The following is a 15,051-nucleotide window of genomic DNA, read 5'->3' on the forward strand; positions in this document are numbered from 1 at the left end:
TTTGTGTATGGGGGGGGAGGGTGTTTTAGCGTTTATGCGTCTATACCAGTGAGCAACATTCATTTTCTGGACAGTGACTATGGCTATGAGAGACATGGAGAGAGCCAGTGTGTCCCAGCTTTCTGGTACAACCCAGCATCCCCATCAAAGGACTGCAGTCTTGGTCAAAGCTACCTAAACAGCACTGGGTAAGTAAAACACCTAAAGAAACTCTACTCACTATTCTTCTGTTTCCCTAGATTGCCATTAAAGGTAGCATTTCTGTTGAAGCGAGTTGGAGCATAGAGAGTTTGTTTACAAGGGGCTTCTGAGAAAGGCTGAGGAGTTCTTTACCTTTTTTGGAAATACCTGAAGAGATTTCTGACTACTATATTCAGTGCCTTTTTCCATTTGCCTCTGACAGACCATAGCTATGGTTTTGGTCAGGCCTTCTCTTCTGGAAAGAGATGCCACTTTATTTTGGGGGCCCTGAGGGAAATAAATTAATACAAGTGGTAGCCACATATTACAGGGCTCTCCAGGGATAGATGGACTAAGGCTCTTCTTGGCTGGTGCTAGAAACTGAAACTAAAAATTCAAAAGTCCCATTCTAGGGCTCCCTGGGATAAGAAGATCAAGCCCCACACTTTCTCTAATGGCCCAATGACGTGTGTGTTTCTCTTCCTGCTGACTTACAATTATTCAGGTGTTTGAAAAAATATTGCCTTAAAGACTTGTTGTCTTCTGCTCTCCTTTGCTGGAAGAGAGTTGGAAAATGGATCGGTGGTCTGAGACAGCATTTTTCAGATTTTAATGTGCTATGAATCACCCAGTAGTCTTGTTAAAATGCAGCTTCTGATTTGGTAGATCTGGGCTGGGACTGAGATTCCTCATTTCTGAGAAGCTCCAGAAATGTTATCATTGGTGTCCTGGGACGACTCTTTTGAGTAGCAGAGGATAAAGGTGTTCTGGACTCCGGCCTCAACTCCTTCAATGGGTATTCTGCCATTTCACGTCGGTTACTCACCATCTCAGTACTTTTACCTTCTCTGGTTATAAAATATTGGTTGGTAGGTACTGTCTACTCAAGTGATGTCTAAAGAGGGTTAAAAAAAAAAGTGATGGAAGAGATGTACTGAGTGGTGTAAGCTACCACCAAGAATTTTTAGCTCAATATTTGGTTCTAGGGGACTGTTGCTGGGCCTTGAACTGGGGCTTAAGCACTTTTAATGTAATTTTATTGTAAATGTCGGGTTCAGGCATTGAAGCCATTCACATTACAGATCCAGCAGCATGAACTTAGAGATACAGTATCAGAAAACATAGTGTTATGAACTTTGAGGAAGAGGAATATGATGGGCACAGGTGGTCAGCTAGGCCACCAAATTACATTTCAACATCTCTTATGATCATGTGACACGTTTAGGTATACCCAATTTGAAGTGACTTAGGTATAACTCCAAATAAGGTAAAATCCCAAATAGCCAACCAAATAAATCAGGGAGCTTAAAAAGAAGGATAGTTTGTATTTTTTCAAAAGACTCACAGCAAATATCTACACACATCTCTAGTTTGCTTAAATGTTGGCTTATATGACTTATATAGTTGTCAACTATAGTTGACTATAGGCTTATAGTTGTCAACCAGCTGGCCAATTGAGGTTGAAGAAGAAGAGTAGAGGATATCCAGTTTGCTTTAGAATATGATACCCACCAAAATACCTGCTAGAAGTAAAAATTAAATATCTTGAAAATTACTGGAAGTTAGCAAAAAAGTGTATGTTGATCACAGAAGTTTGATGTTGTAGAGTAGTACTGACCAAAAGAACTATAATATGACCCACAGATGTAATTTAAAATTTTCTAGTAGCTACATTAAAAAAAAAAAATTTAAAGGCAAAGTTGATTTTAATAGTGTATTTTCTTTAACCTGATATGTCCACGATAGTATCATTTCAACATGCAAGACTAACCACATTTTAAGTGCTCAGTAGCCACAGGTAGAAAGTGGTTAGTGTATTGGACAGCACAGCTCTAGACCCATTATGAGTTCAGCAGGCAATTAAAAATAATATGTATCTACAAGGGGATATGTTGTAATTCTATCTGAGGCAGTTACTACACACAACATTTGCTTAACATCCTCCTGAGATCTTGGGATGGAGATGTAGGGCTGGTAGTTCAGCAGTGTTTGGGGGGTGGGAAGTGGAGAAAGGACCAGGAAGAATATCAGGTATAGTGGAAGATAAATGTCATTCATAAAAGATTTTGTTTTGTCTGCCTTCAACTGAAGGGCTATCAGAAGAAGGCAATGTGGATGGTTGGGTTAATTACTCCTGACATATAGGGTAAAAGAAGACGGGATATGATGATGGTGGTGGTGCATTTATATTATGCGGGTTTACCAGAAGGTTGATTACATGACGCCTTATAGATAGTGGAAATAATGTCCGTCCTACAGGTCAGGATGGTGGACAAGCCATTGGCTCAACTTCCCATGCTCAGATCAGTGGTCAAGTGACGTGATGTGTCATCACTATGCACAAAGAGGCCCTTGTCCTAAAAAGCCACAGTGCTTTGTGGGGAGGTTTCCCATGCTAATAACTTCTCTGAGCAACGTCCTTCGGATCTGGCATTTGTGGGAAGTGAAATATTAGCAAGAAGAGAAAAGAGGCTATAAAATAGCCCAGTAGCTCTGGAGCCAGGACTAGTATGTACGAAAGGATGGGTTGATGTCCTGGGGGTAGAGGGAAGGCAGGAAGAGGCTTCCCAATGAATCAGAGTGAGGGGTCTGACCTTCTCGCTGCTGTCGAGCTACAGAGAGAGCTGGAGACGGCCTTAGGGAAATACCAACAAGGCCCTCCCTCACAGAAAGGAACACCTGCTTTTCTTGCTCCGCTAGTCCAGTGGCTTCAGCTCCTTCCAATGCACCTGTGAGTCAGGCATTGATTTTTCTTGGCTGGTTTAGACACTGATCTGATCCGTGGCTCACCAGGTGGGATCAATAATAATGTTGAAAGAGCTGCTCTTCCTCAGATGGAGGGGTAACAGTTCCTCAGCTTTGTTAGTTGAGACTCCGTTTTTAGGAGCCACTGTGTGAAACATCTCTCAGTCTGGTTTTCTTGCACTCTTTTTCTAACCTGTGCACATGTACACACGCACACACGCACACACACATACCCCCCCCCCCACCACGGACAACTGTCAATACTCCTCAGGTACCGGCGGATTGTGTCCAACAACTGCACGGACGGGCTGCGGGAGAAGTACACGGCCAAGGCCCAGATGTGTCCCGGAAAAGCCCCTCGTGGCCTCCATGTGGTGACAACTGACGGACGCCTGGTGGCAGAGCAAGGGCATAACGCGACCTTCATCATCCTCATGGAGGAGGTTGGTGTTGTCCTGGGTCTCTAAGGTCATAACTCACTTTCCAGAGAGGGAAGAAAAAGATCACGTGTCCCCATAAGGCCCAATTCCAGAGTCAACGGTGAGAAGACACATGGAGTGAAAGAAGGCTTAGATATTCAGGGACCTCGTCCCTTCATCCCACATCATGGACCTAGGCTCCAGGTGGCCCATTTGTGTCTGGAGGATGCGGGTCTGGATATATTCTTTGAGGTCCTCCCTAAGGGTCTGCTTTGTTGAAGGAATGTTTACCACCAGAGGACCATATAGTCTAAATCTGCCAGAAGAATGGAATTCTTTTTTCTTTTTTTTCTGTTAGTTCCAGAGCCTCTTTTGCTTTATTCTAACGCTTAAATCCCCCTGATTAAAAAAGCCCATAGGGCTTTCAAAGGGTCTTGAAAGTATGAGTGTGAGTGTGGGGGAAGATCATTGCCATCCTTTAAACTTATTTGTATAGAGAATGTCACATTAGTTGCTTTTTCCATCAGCTAGTTGCTCCATTATTTCACTTTTTTGTGTCTTTTGCAATCGGGGCAGTAAAATCAGCCTGCATTCATTCATTCCAGGATGGAAATAGCTCTGTCTTATGCTTCTTGCTCCCTACATGAGCTATTTCATCTCTTTCCCAAACCAAGGAGTTTTTCAGGCACTCCTTGTTGAGGTGGTGGGGCAAGAAAGCTTGCCTGATTTACAAAGCCCTCTAAATTTGTATGCAAATTGCTCTGTGCTCTTCAGATCTTGGAAAGAGACCAAAGCAAGCCAGTTTTTTTTTCCCCAAATGTGAATACTTTAGAAACCTTTAAAGTCTGGCCCATACTGAACAGGATGGTGAAGGTTCCTTATCCTGGGTTGACAGATTCTTCAGTAGTAACCCACACTGGGGGCTTGAATTAAAGGACTTTAAGATTCAGAGGAGGTCATTATCACATTTCCACTAGGGAGTTTCCAGGACCAGCATTATAAAAACCTTCTCTTGAATGGATGTGAAAAGCCACGATCTTATCCATTTGAATTGCCTCCAGTTCATTTCCACTTCAATTTATATTCATAAACTCAAGGGTAGTCAACATTGTGCAGGGGGCAAGGGAGCACATATCAATATTTCACTCACATCTGGGTTTCCATGGGGGATGAGGCAGAACATGAAACTGTGATCAGTGCACATTCACTGGACGGGAGGATTGGCTCATAATTCCAAAATGATGTGTATCCCTTTTTAGTCCATCAACCCTCTTTGTAAATAGAGAGAGCTGATTCTTCTTTTTTACCTAGGATCCTTGTTTTGTGGTCAGGTTGAATTGCATTTATTCAAAGTCATTGACCTACTATAGTGGGAGGAGGAACAAAGAAGGGTGGAGTTCAACATCACCTCTTAAGAAGCCAAGTATTAGCTTGGGATGGTAAGATGTACTCACCTGAACCCATGCCCCATGCAGCCAGCGGGCTCTTGGTCTTCCAAAAGCAGAGATGGGTGAGCTGTGATGGTGGAAAAAGCTTCAGGGAAGAGGGGCGTAGGCAGGTTTAGGGAAATCCAAGGTCAACAGAGTACAGATGTAATTTTGACTGGTAAGCAGGATTCATGTCTAGACTGGGAATAACCATCCTATCTCACAGACTTATTTTGAAAGTGTTGTATAGCGTATGTGTTAAGTGATTAGCATAATGCTTAGAATAATAAATCTCAAATCATGAAACAATTATAATTATAGCAATATAATTGAGAGCATCAATGTTGAAACCAGACTGCCTGGGTTCAAAACTTGTCTCTTCCACTACTAGCTGTGTAACTTGGGTCTACTTACTTAATTTCTGTTTGTCTCCAATTGTAAAATGGGGAAGTAATGCTTTTTGCACTATAAAGTTGTGAGCTTAATTACTTGGAACTGGAAAGAAATTTCTTAAGTGTCAGCTGTTACTATTATGATTTTGACACAGGAGAGAAGTAATTCAACCAAGTGTGTGAGGGAGCCAGGGAATGCCTCGGCCTTCCCACTCCAGAGCTCCCTAGAGGCTTTATGCTATCCCCTAGTGCCCATTCAACCAGCTCAGGCTGCCCCAAGCTTGGGTATGCAGGGATAACAGGTCCATAGTACTGCCCATAGTGCCTGCTAGATATCAGATAAGGGTCTGATTGCTAATTGTGTTGAGGGTACTTCAGCCTCCTGGGAGTGGCTCTGGGTCCCCAGAAGGGTGATGCTGAAGACACAGGACCAAGCATCCAAAAGGAGTCAGACCTGACCATGTCAATGAGCTCTGGCCAACTGCTGTTCCTCCCATTCAGGGTGATCTCCAAAGGACAAACATCCAGCTTGACTTTGGGGATGGAATTGCTGTGTCCTATGCTAACTTCAGCCCCATCGAGGATGGCATCAAGCATGTCTACAAGAGTGCAGGAATCTTCCAGGTGACGGCCTATGCAGAGAACAACCTGGGCTCGGACACTGCTGTCCTTTTCTTACATGTGGTTTGTAAGTAGTCTGACCCATCTTCTTTCTTATGCTCCTTCCAGGGGACAACTCCCGCTGTCCACAGACTTCTAGGACGCAGAGTTGAGACTAGATTTGGCGTGACTACTACACCAAGTAATGACCCAAATTGAAAGACTGAGATAGATGTGTGCTCATCCATGTTTCAGTTTTCTGATACTGAAGTAGATTATTTTGCAAGTTGGGATAACATTGCCAACTGGGCCCTTCTTTTCAGTTTCACTGTGTACTGATGGAAGTGTACTCAGGCAGATAAACATTCAGGTCAAAGTCCCTTCCCTTTGCTTTAGAGACTCATAAGGATCTAGGAAGAAGAAACTCATCTGGTTCACAGTCACAAGTTCACTTTCAATCTGCTATGAGTGAAGGCAGCCCAAATCAAAGGAAGTTTTTAATCTCTGTTGGAAGACCCAAAGAAGGATTAAAGAGACATGTTTAGATTTTTTAAATGTGGTACTGAACACAAAAAAGAGCTTAATTCTTACATACAAGGTTACTGCAAGTTCATTCCTATTATGAACAATTCTAAAGACTCTCCATTTTTTTTTGTTTTTGTTCTAGAATATATTTCACTGCTATTGACCATTGCTTGGCACAAACCAAACAACAGCTGAAGTTCTAAACTACTTTGTTGGAGATACATTTTGTGTATCTGCTATCCTGGGACTTCAGTCATGTACACTAAAACTTAAATAGTATGATTTTAGAATGTTGGGTCAAGACATATGCTTATGAGTCTGGTATTGATTTCCTATGTCTTTATCAGTGATATTCATGAACCTAAGGGATTCCATAGTTATAATTTATATACCCCATGATGTTTTGGGAGTAATATGCTACTTATGGTGAAATGTATATTTAAAAGGGTCTAAGTGAATACAAGGAGTACTTCTAGCTCAGTGACGACAAACTCCACTATATAAACAACCCACATTTAAAAGGTTTCTGGAAAACTGTAAACCACCTAGTCTCCTAGCATTTTGATCCTAGTTGTATCACAAGGATGGTGGGAGGGGATATGCATAAGAGGACACCCAGATTATAGATCAGTTCTGTCCCTAGAGATGCCAGGCTACATGGCCATGAGATAAATTTTTTCTTCTGTGGGTCTTATGAACTCCAACTTTAAAATGGCTTAATTCTAACTGGTACTTTGCCTCATGGAGCTCTTATTACAGCAAATAGGGACTATAAATAAAACACCCAATTATTTACTAGTTTATTCAACAAGTGTCTGTTGATATATATATGCACTCTGCAAGGACCTGGGGAAGCAACAATACATACATGAATGGCCTGGGCCTGGAAGAGCTTGCATTCTGGTAGGGGAGGCCAGGTGCTACTAGAACTAGGGGCCACGCTCCACCAACTCTACTCATTTTGTGTAGGAAACACCAGGTCAAAAACCCAGGCAGGTGGTGTCCCAAGTATTCATAAGCCAGAGTTTAGAACAACAGGACCTCTGTTTGAAATCTGATCATATGCCTTTGTTAAACATATAATATTGGTCAAATTTTGTACTCTTTACAAACTTATGATTCCTCATCTTAGTACTTAGGTTATAAGAAAGCTATGAGAATCAGATTGGATTATATGTATGGCTCAGGGGTCCCCAAGATCACACCCTCATGTTTTTGCTTCACTAAAAAGACTCATAGGACTCTACATATAATAATACTCAGACTCTGATTTATTACAGGGGAAATAGCAAGATCAACAAAGGGAAAAGGGCCATGGGGCAAAGTCTGGAGGAAACCAGTTGTGCCCTCTTCCCCATGGTGTCACACAAGACATGTGTAATTCCTCTAGCAAGGAGTTCCAGGAATATGTGAGGAGGGCTATTTACCAGAGAAATTCCTTAGAGACTCAGTACCCATGTTTTGTTTTTATATTAATTAATTTTTAAATTTAAATTCAACTAGCCAAGTTATAGTATGTCATTAATTTCTGATACAACGTTCAATGATTCATCATTTGAGTACAACACCCAGTGCTCATCATGTCACGTGCCTTCTTTAAAGCCTATCATCCGTTATCCCATTCCCCCTACCCACATCCCTTTTCTTAATCCTCAGTTTATTTCCCCAAGTCAAGAGTCTCGTATCATTTGTCTCTCTCTCTCTCTGATTTTTTTCCCATTAATTTTCCCCTCCCTTCCCCTATGGTCCTCCGCACTATTCCTTATATTCCACATGTGAGTGAAACCATATGATAATTATGTTTTTCTGGTTGACTGATTTCACTTAGCATACTACCCTCCAGTCCTATCCATGTTGATGTAAATGGTAGATATCCATCCTTTCTGATGGCTGAGTAATATTCCATTATATATATAAACCACATCTTCTTTATTCATTCATCTGTTGAAGGGCATCTCAGTTCCTTCCACAGTTTGGCTATTGTGGACATTGCAGCTAAGAACATTAGGGTGCAGGTGCCCCTTGTGTTTACTACATCTGTATCTTTGGGGTAAATACCCAGTAGTGCAATTGCTGGGTCATAGGGTACCCATGGTTTGTATTGAGGACTAGTCAAGTAGGCATTCTCTGCCAAGTGTCTGCCAGAATTCCAGACATCTCAAGGAAAGTATGTATTTAGAATAAACCATATTGTTGATATAAATAGTCTAGGCATAGTGAACCACTCTTATCAGTTAAATGTTGACTGGAAATACTCTCAAAGCCAAGTTTCCAGGTGCTAGCAAGGACCAGTCTTGCATACAAGACTTTCTAAGGATGACAATTTCAGGTCTATGTTAACATTTTCCTGCACAGTGTACAAAATGCCACTTACACCCAGCTTGGCTCATGATGAATGTGGCCTGTTATAGTAATTACTAAATACTACCCACTAACTTTCTGTCTGATGCTACTGCTGCATTTAAAAATGAAGACAAAGAGAGAAAATTTACTTTCCTCTCTCCCAACCACCTTCCCCACCCATATTCCTAATTCCACCAATAGTGGACCTGCCTGACGGGTGTAAAGCCCAGTGTATCTTAGTGGCAAAAAATACAACAGCTAGGAACCGATTTATACTGTGGGTTATGTGCTTGAAGGAGGAAATGTTCCTTGAAACTTTTATCATGCTCATAATTCCCTCCACATCAATCATGGCTGCATTTACCAGACAGTTATTATAGTGGAAACTGCTCTTGGCCTCACCTTGGGCCATTAGCTAACAAAAGTAGTTGTTAGCCACCCATAATAACCAATCTCACACAGATTATTAGATTTTTATCAAAAAGAGCACTATTTGACAGGGTTTTAGACATTTTCTATGGTCTCTCTTGAATCCCCTCAGCTTTCTTCTCCCTGTTCTATGGTGTGTTCGTCCCTAGGTTGAAACCTGGAGCTTCTGTCTCAGGTTCTTTGCCCTAAAAAGCTGTTACATGTTGTTGTTCCTTGAGATTCTATTTAGCCAAACACGCTTGTCTTAAAGCTGGAATACCTGTTTGTATGGCGTGCCAATTCATGGAAGCCATATCCTTTTGTTTGGCATGAGTCCAGGCAGAAGGAGATCTCATTTTATCTTTTTGGGCATAGGTCCCTGACAATGTGTGGCTGGACCAAGGCCGCTGAGTGACAGAAAGCTGAGAAGAATTTCCAGGGCCACAAGACATTAGCAGCATCATCACTTAACTGAGGAAAGGCCCAGGGTTCTGAAGAGCTGGCAGGGGAATGAGCTTCATGCATTTTGAGAAGAGAAATAACAGGAATTTTCACTTTAAGGGTAAAGCGCCCTTTTCCCAGCAGGGGAAGAATGAACTCTGCATCTGGGCACCAAGAAAGTCTCTGAGGTGTTCTTGTAAGACACAAAGTTCTCGCCTTCCTGCCAGGACATGGCTGGTCAGGGGCTTCTTCCTGCTGTCTTGTTCTCTTCCTCACGGATCAGCAAAACACGAACAACAAAGAAAGATAAATCACATAATGTCCTACAAATGAGTAAATAAAGTCACAAAAGGAGCCAGTGTTTACTCATACCTTGTGTTTCATTTTTTATTGTTTCACGAACAATCAAATCATAGAAAAATAATTGAGCAGACTTTCTTATTGAAAATAACTAACCCTTCAGCCAAATGTGTTTCTGAAGCAACAAGGTTAAAATGATTTGCTAAAAGAAATTATTTGCTGGGAGAAACCTTCAGGGTCATCTGTCTGTGGTCAGATAGATGTAGGCACAGATTATTCCCAGGTGGTAATTACACAGATTCTCAAACACTTGCTGCTTGTTCTGAAAAATGCAGTGTGGACAGGGCCAAGCCGACCAGGCTGCTCCCTTCACTTAAACATCAGTCTTTGTCCCAACATCTTCTCCCCCAGCATATATTTACCTACAACACAGCGAGAGTCAGACGAACTCCCACTGTCTTTGAGGGACTTCCACCCAATGATACACGGAGACAGTGATAGTGGCAATGGTGATGGTAGAAACAGTGACAACCCAAATCTAATGCTATAGTACTTTTAACATCCGTACGTCCTAGTCATACGTTTTTATTCTTATAAGGAAGGCAGGGGATGCAGTAATGGGCTGTGTAGTATCACGGCTCTGGAAGATAGAGGAAAAGATCATACAGCTAAATTTAAACCAGACCAGAAACGAGAAGAAGCCATCTGTCGTCTTCCCTTTAAACTGAGCTGTCCCCGGAGTGACCCATGATGTAAATAGTGAAGCCTGAGTGGTCAGGAAAATGTCCCACCTGTGAGAAGAACTAGGGGCCCCCAGGCGAAGGAGACGTGTGGACTTCAGTCTAGACCTTTAGCCATGTTCCCACATCAGCGCTATCATAATGGAAACTATGTACTAGCAGCGTGTGAACAGCTGATTCGAATACTTTAATTTGATTTGGTTAAGTAGGAGGGATATATGAAAAGTTAAGAAGGGAGAAGGAAGGAAGGAAAAGAGAGAGAAAAGAAAGGGGAGAAAGGAGAAGTTGAAAAATCACATCTCATCTCCCTCCCAGAGTGTGACACGGACATGTTAATGTTTCACATCAGCATTTTCTTTCCTCTTCTCATTTTATTTTGGAAGTGAGTTAAATGACAGCCCTCATTTATTATGGGTAGGGTATGTTCATGCATGTTCTCTCCCTACTTGTATCGGTTTTCTAAGGGAAAAGGAGATAAATTTGGTCACCTTTTTGCAAACAGCTTTTTTATTCTTTGGGAACATGGCCTTTGTTTCTCCTTTGATTTAGAGAGATACACATTTTCCTTTTTGTAAAACAGCCTTGCCAGCTTCTGAATGACACCCACTGAGTATTGCAGATGACAGGCACAATGGCGGATTGTTGAAGAGGATGGAACCAATTAACAATCAAGGATAATGGAAGAGCCCTCCACATGATGCACTGACCCCACATCACAATACAGGCTAATTGTCAGAAATGAAAGAGACTGCTGTTTTTCTTCCTATTTATTGGCTAAGTGTCTAGTCAACTAGCTTTGTCCTTGGATTGGAGGTTCATAAGCATTCATGGCTGGGCACATCAGATGTAAATGAATTTCAGATGTCACTCAAAAAGTCTGAAGGCTGGTTTGAGTTCCCTATTATACAAGGTGATTTGTTTCAAGCACACACACACACACACACACACACGTACTTCAACATTTGTGAGTTTGTGATCCTTGTTTTATTATAGTTGATGGTAATAAGGGTTAAGATTAAGAATCTGGGGGTGTGATAAACTTTGTTTATTCGAGGAACAGAAGCATTGACACTGTTTCCCATTGTTCCCCCAGGTCCCGTAGAACATGTTCATCTCCGAGTGCCATTTGTCGCCATAAGAAATAAGGAGGTCAACATCAGTGCAGTTGTGTGGCCCAGTCAACTGGGGACCCTTACCTATTTCTGGTGGTTCGGCAATAGCACAAAGGTTTGGCCCTTTCTGGTCTATGTCTGAGTAGATCTGTACTGATATCTCCTGGGCTCCAGCCGCCATGTTGATGTTGGGGGCACCAGGGATGGGAATAATAGGGCACACTTAGTGAAGCTATGAATCCACAGAATTGGATACCACATTCGTCTCTGTACTAGGTTCATTATTATAATAGGGAAAGTTCAAATGATCCGAAAGAAGAAAGAGTACCTTGAGAAGCTCCACAAACTTGCTTCCGTAATCAATATTTTTAAAACTTCATTTATCTTATATATATATTTTTTTAATCCTGGGCTTTCTCCCACTAGATATATAATGTTAAGGGAGTCACTTAGCATCTCTGGACCCAGCGACTCCATCTGGAAATGTGAATTCTTTCTCTAAATGCAAGGCTATGAAAATCAAAGGGGGTAATTCATACAAAGAACCCTTCTTCAAGACCTACTAGGTGATCTACAAGGCCAAGTTTCATTTAAGGAATGGCAGGGGATGCTGACAAGTCTCGAAGAAGGAAACTCAGAGGGCCAGACTCTGAACTTGACACGTCCTCCCTACTGGTGATGGTGACATTTGTGTTAACAATGCACAAGCTGATATAAAAGGATTTGGAAGCAGTTAGGCTGAGGGTCCCTAAATGTAATGGCTTAATGTTTTTCTCTATTCCTGGTTTTGTCTTTACATTTTCCTTGGCCATTCTTGATGTGATTGTCATTTCTCATCTTAGACTTTTTATCTTTAAAAACTATTTTATTTATTTATTTATTTGAGAGCGCATGTGGGAGGAGGAGCAGAGGGAGGGAGACAAGCAGACTTGGTGCTGAATGTGAAGCCTGACATAGGGCCTGATCTCACGATGCTGAGATCATGACCTGAGCTGAAATCAAGCGTCAGATGATTAACCAACTGAGCCATTCAGAAACCCCATGATCTTTCATTTTTGAAAAATAATTTAAGAAAGATATCATATCAGACTTGGAAATGCTGGACATCTTGAGAAAAATGAAATAAATACTCAGTTCTGGTATAGTAATTCCTTTGAAAAAGGAATGAACAATGATGGTTTTGTTTGTTTCAGGATGACTGAAGATTGAAAAGAACTTCAGGCCCTGCATGGTAGGAGTGGGAGAAGGTTCACCCCTGCTCTTTCTTAGGGAAGCAATGATATGGTGGTGTAAACATGGACCTTGCAGTCACAGAGACACTGCTGGTTTATGTGAGCTTGAGGAAGTCATCTGACCTAAAATTTAATTTGCTCAACACAAACTAGAATGAATAATGCCGTTATCATCTTGACTGTTGTGAAAGCTAAGTGAAATACTATATAACTCCCTGACACACACTAGGTACTCACTAAATGGATGCTTTTCATTTTGATATAAAACCTAGGAGTTAGGATGGGTTGAAAAAAGAACTACACTTATGGACACAAGGGACCTTTTTTCTATTTGCATTGTTCATGCTATACACTTTCAAGTCAGTTTCTTAGTATAGGTTACAAAGCTTTTGCATTTCTGGAATTACTGTTCACCAGGAGAAGAGATACAGAGGTTGGTTATTAAGATCCCCATTTGGTACGTTAGAGAAGTAAAGCTCCCTGTGTGAGAAGAGCATCCCAAGTTCAAACATCTGGTTAATTGTAGAGCCAGGTCTCCTAACTCCCTGCTACCATGTTCCACCCCCAGTCCCAGGATGCTTTAGCTGCATCAGTCTGTTTGTCTTCTGGAGGTTACAGACCCTAAAATCCTAGTTCAGTCACTGGCAGGCATACATGGTGAACGAGAAAGAGAAAATGATTTGGGAAGAGAAATTAGAACTAGAGAATTTTAAGTTCATTTCTCTGCTGAGAACTTTGGCTGTCCAGCCAGGGAATTCTTTTCTGTTAGTGTCATTTACCTGGTGATCTTTACTGAGGCTGCTGTGCACAAAGAGGGTAGTTCTTGGTCATTGTTAACACAGTGATTTACTCAGAAACGCCGCGGAGCTAGAGACACAGCATTTCTCTACCGTGCCATTTTTCCCCTTTCATTTTTTTCTCCCTTTGAGTATTCTAAGATCTGAATTTGAAGACCCTTACTAGATTAGTATCTTTGATAAATAAACACAGAAGTGGATAAAGGGACTGCAGAGTCAAGTTTCTGCTTCTCTAATGATTATCTGTGTTCATTTGAACAAATCACCTGATCTAAATCTCAGTGTTGTTGTTGTTTGTTTGTTTGTTTGTTTTTTTCTGTAGAGCAAGGATACTAATGTTGAATCCATGAACATCACTGAGTTATTATTTCAAATATCTCTCTAGCTTATCTATATTATGCCATATTAAAACAGAAAATTTTGAATTACTGATTGACATTATAGTTTGTTTTTGGTTTGGTTTGTTTTGGTTTGGTGTGGTGATGACCTGAATGTTCCTTCAGTTAGGAATTTCCATCTCTAAGCTTGAGCATGAAGTGTTGCTCAAATACCCAGCATAGAGTAGTTTTGAAATAATGAATCTGGGTTGCAGTCCAGACTCAGATTCCTTTTTGCATATGGCTTTAATCAAGTCATGTAATTTCTCTGAACCTTGGTTTTGGTCATTATAATGCTAGAATAATAATAGCAGTAACTATTAGTAACTAACAGTAAGCAAATGATAATTAGGAATAGTAAATATTAGTAACTTAGATGTGCTTAGAATCTAAGCACTTGAAAATATTAGTCACTGTTGAGCTCATCATTTGCATCAATGGCATCTACATCTCAATGGTGTGTCTGACTTGGGTTCCATAGATTTCTTTCCCACCTCTGAGAGTGGTCATTTGGTTCAGTGAAGGAGGTATATTTTCAGTGTTCTTTGCCAGCACCATACCAGATACACATTGAGGTGATTTCATTGCCCAATAACTGGTCCAATGAGCACCATATTTGGCTGGCAAATTAATGAGTATCTTGGAGTATTCTGGTGAGCTCTCTGATTTTGGAGCTATTTTAGTTCCCTTTGACTAGCAAACTGATCTGTAAAAGGAGCTAATTTGGAGCATTTATTCCTACTTCTGCTTTGTAGAAAGCTCTTCGTACACATTATTTAATTTAATCATTAAAACATTACTGATGGAGAAATTATCCCATTTTTCAGAGAAAACACTTAGGCTAATAACCTTGGAAAGTAATGTTTTATGAGTGTGTGTGTGTCTTGTGACTAAGAGAATTGGGCAGGTTCACCCAGATGGTTGAATTAAATCAAGTTCTCAAAAAGAATTAATTTACCCAAACTGTTATATCGAGCCCTTTACTTGGTGCTCTCCAGACTAGAGGAGCTCAT

The 15,051-nt window shown here is 41.1% G+C and overlaps 1 protein-coding gene across 3 annotated transcripts in view; it reads left to right on the forward strand.

Moving 5' to 3' along the window:
* SORCS3 (sortilin related VPS10 domain containing receptor 3) overlaps positions 1-15,051 on the forward strand; it is a 593,475-nt gene that overhangs the window by 551,928 nt on the left and 26,496 nt on the right. For all 3 annotated transcript variants that reach the window (XM_032313389.1, XM_032313390.1, XM_032313391.1), the window contains 4 exons: positions 75-188; positions 3,197-3,368; positions 5,665-5,851; positions 11,614-11,747. In XM_032313389.1, coding sequence (XP_032169280.1) covers positions 75-188; positions 3,197-3,368; positions 5,665-5,851; positions 11,614-11,747 — 607 coding nt within the window. The remainder of the gene's footprint in view (positions 1-74; positions 189-3,196; positions 3,369-5,664; positions 5,852-11,613; positions 11,748-15,051) is intronic.

The sequence above is a fragment of the Mustela erminea genome, chromosome 14 (genome assembly GCF_009829155.1).
Source record: "Mustela erminea isolate mMusErm1 chromosome 14, mMusErm1.Pri, whole genome shotgun sequence".
NCBI classification, from domain to species: domain Eukaryota; kingdom Metazoa; phylum Chordata; class Mammalia; order Carnivora; family Mustelidae; genus Mustela; species Mustela erminea.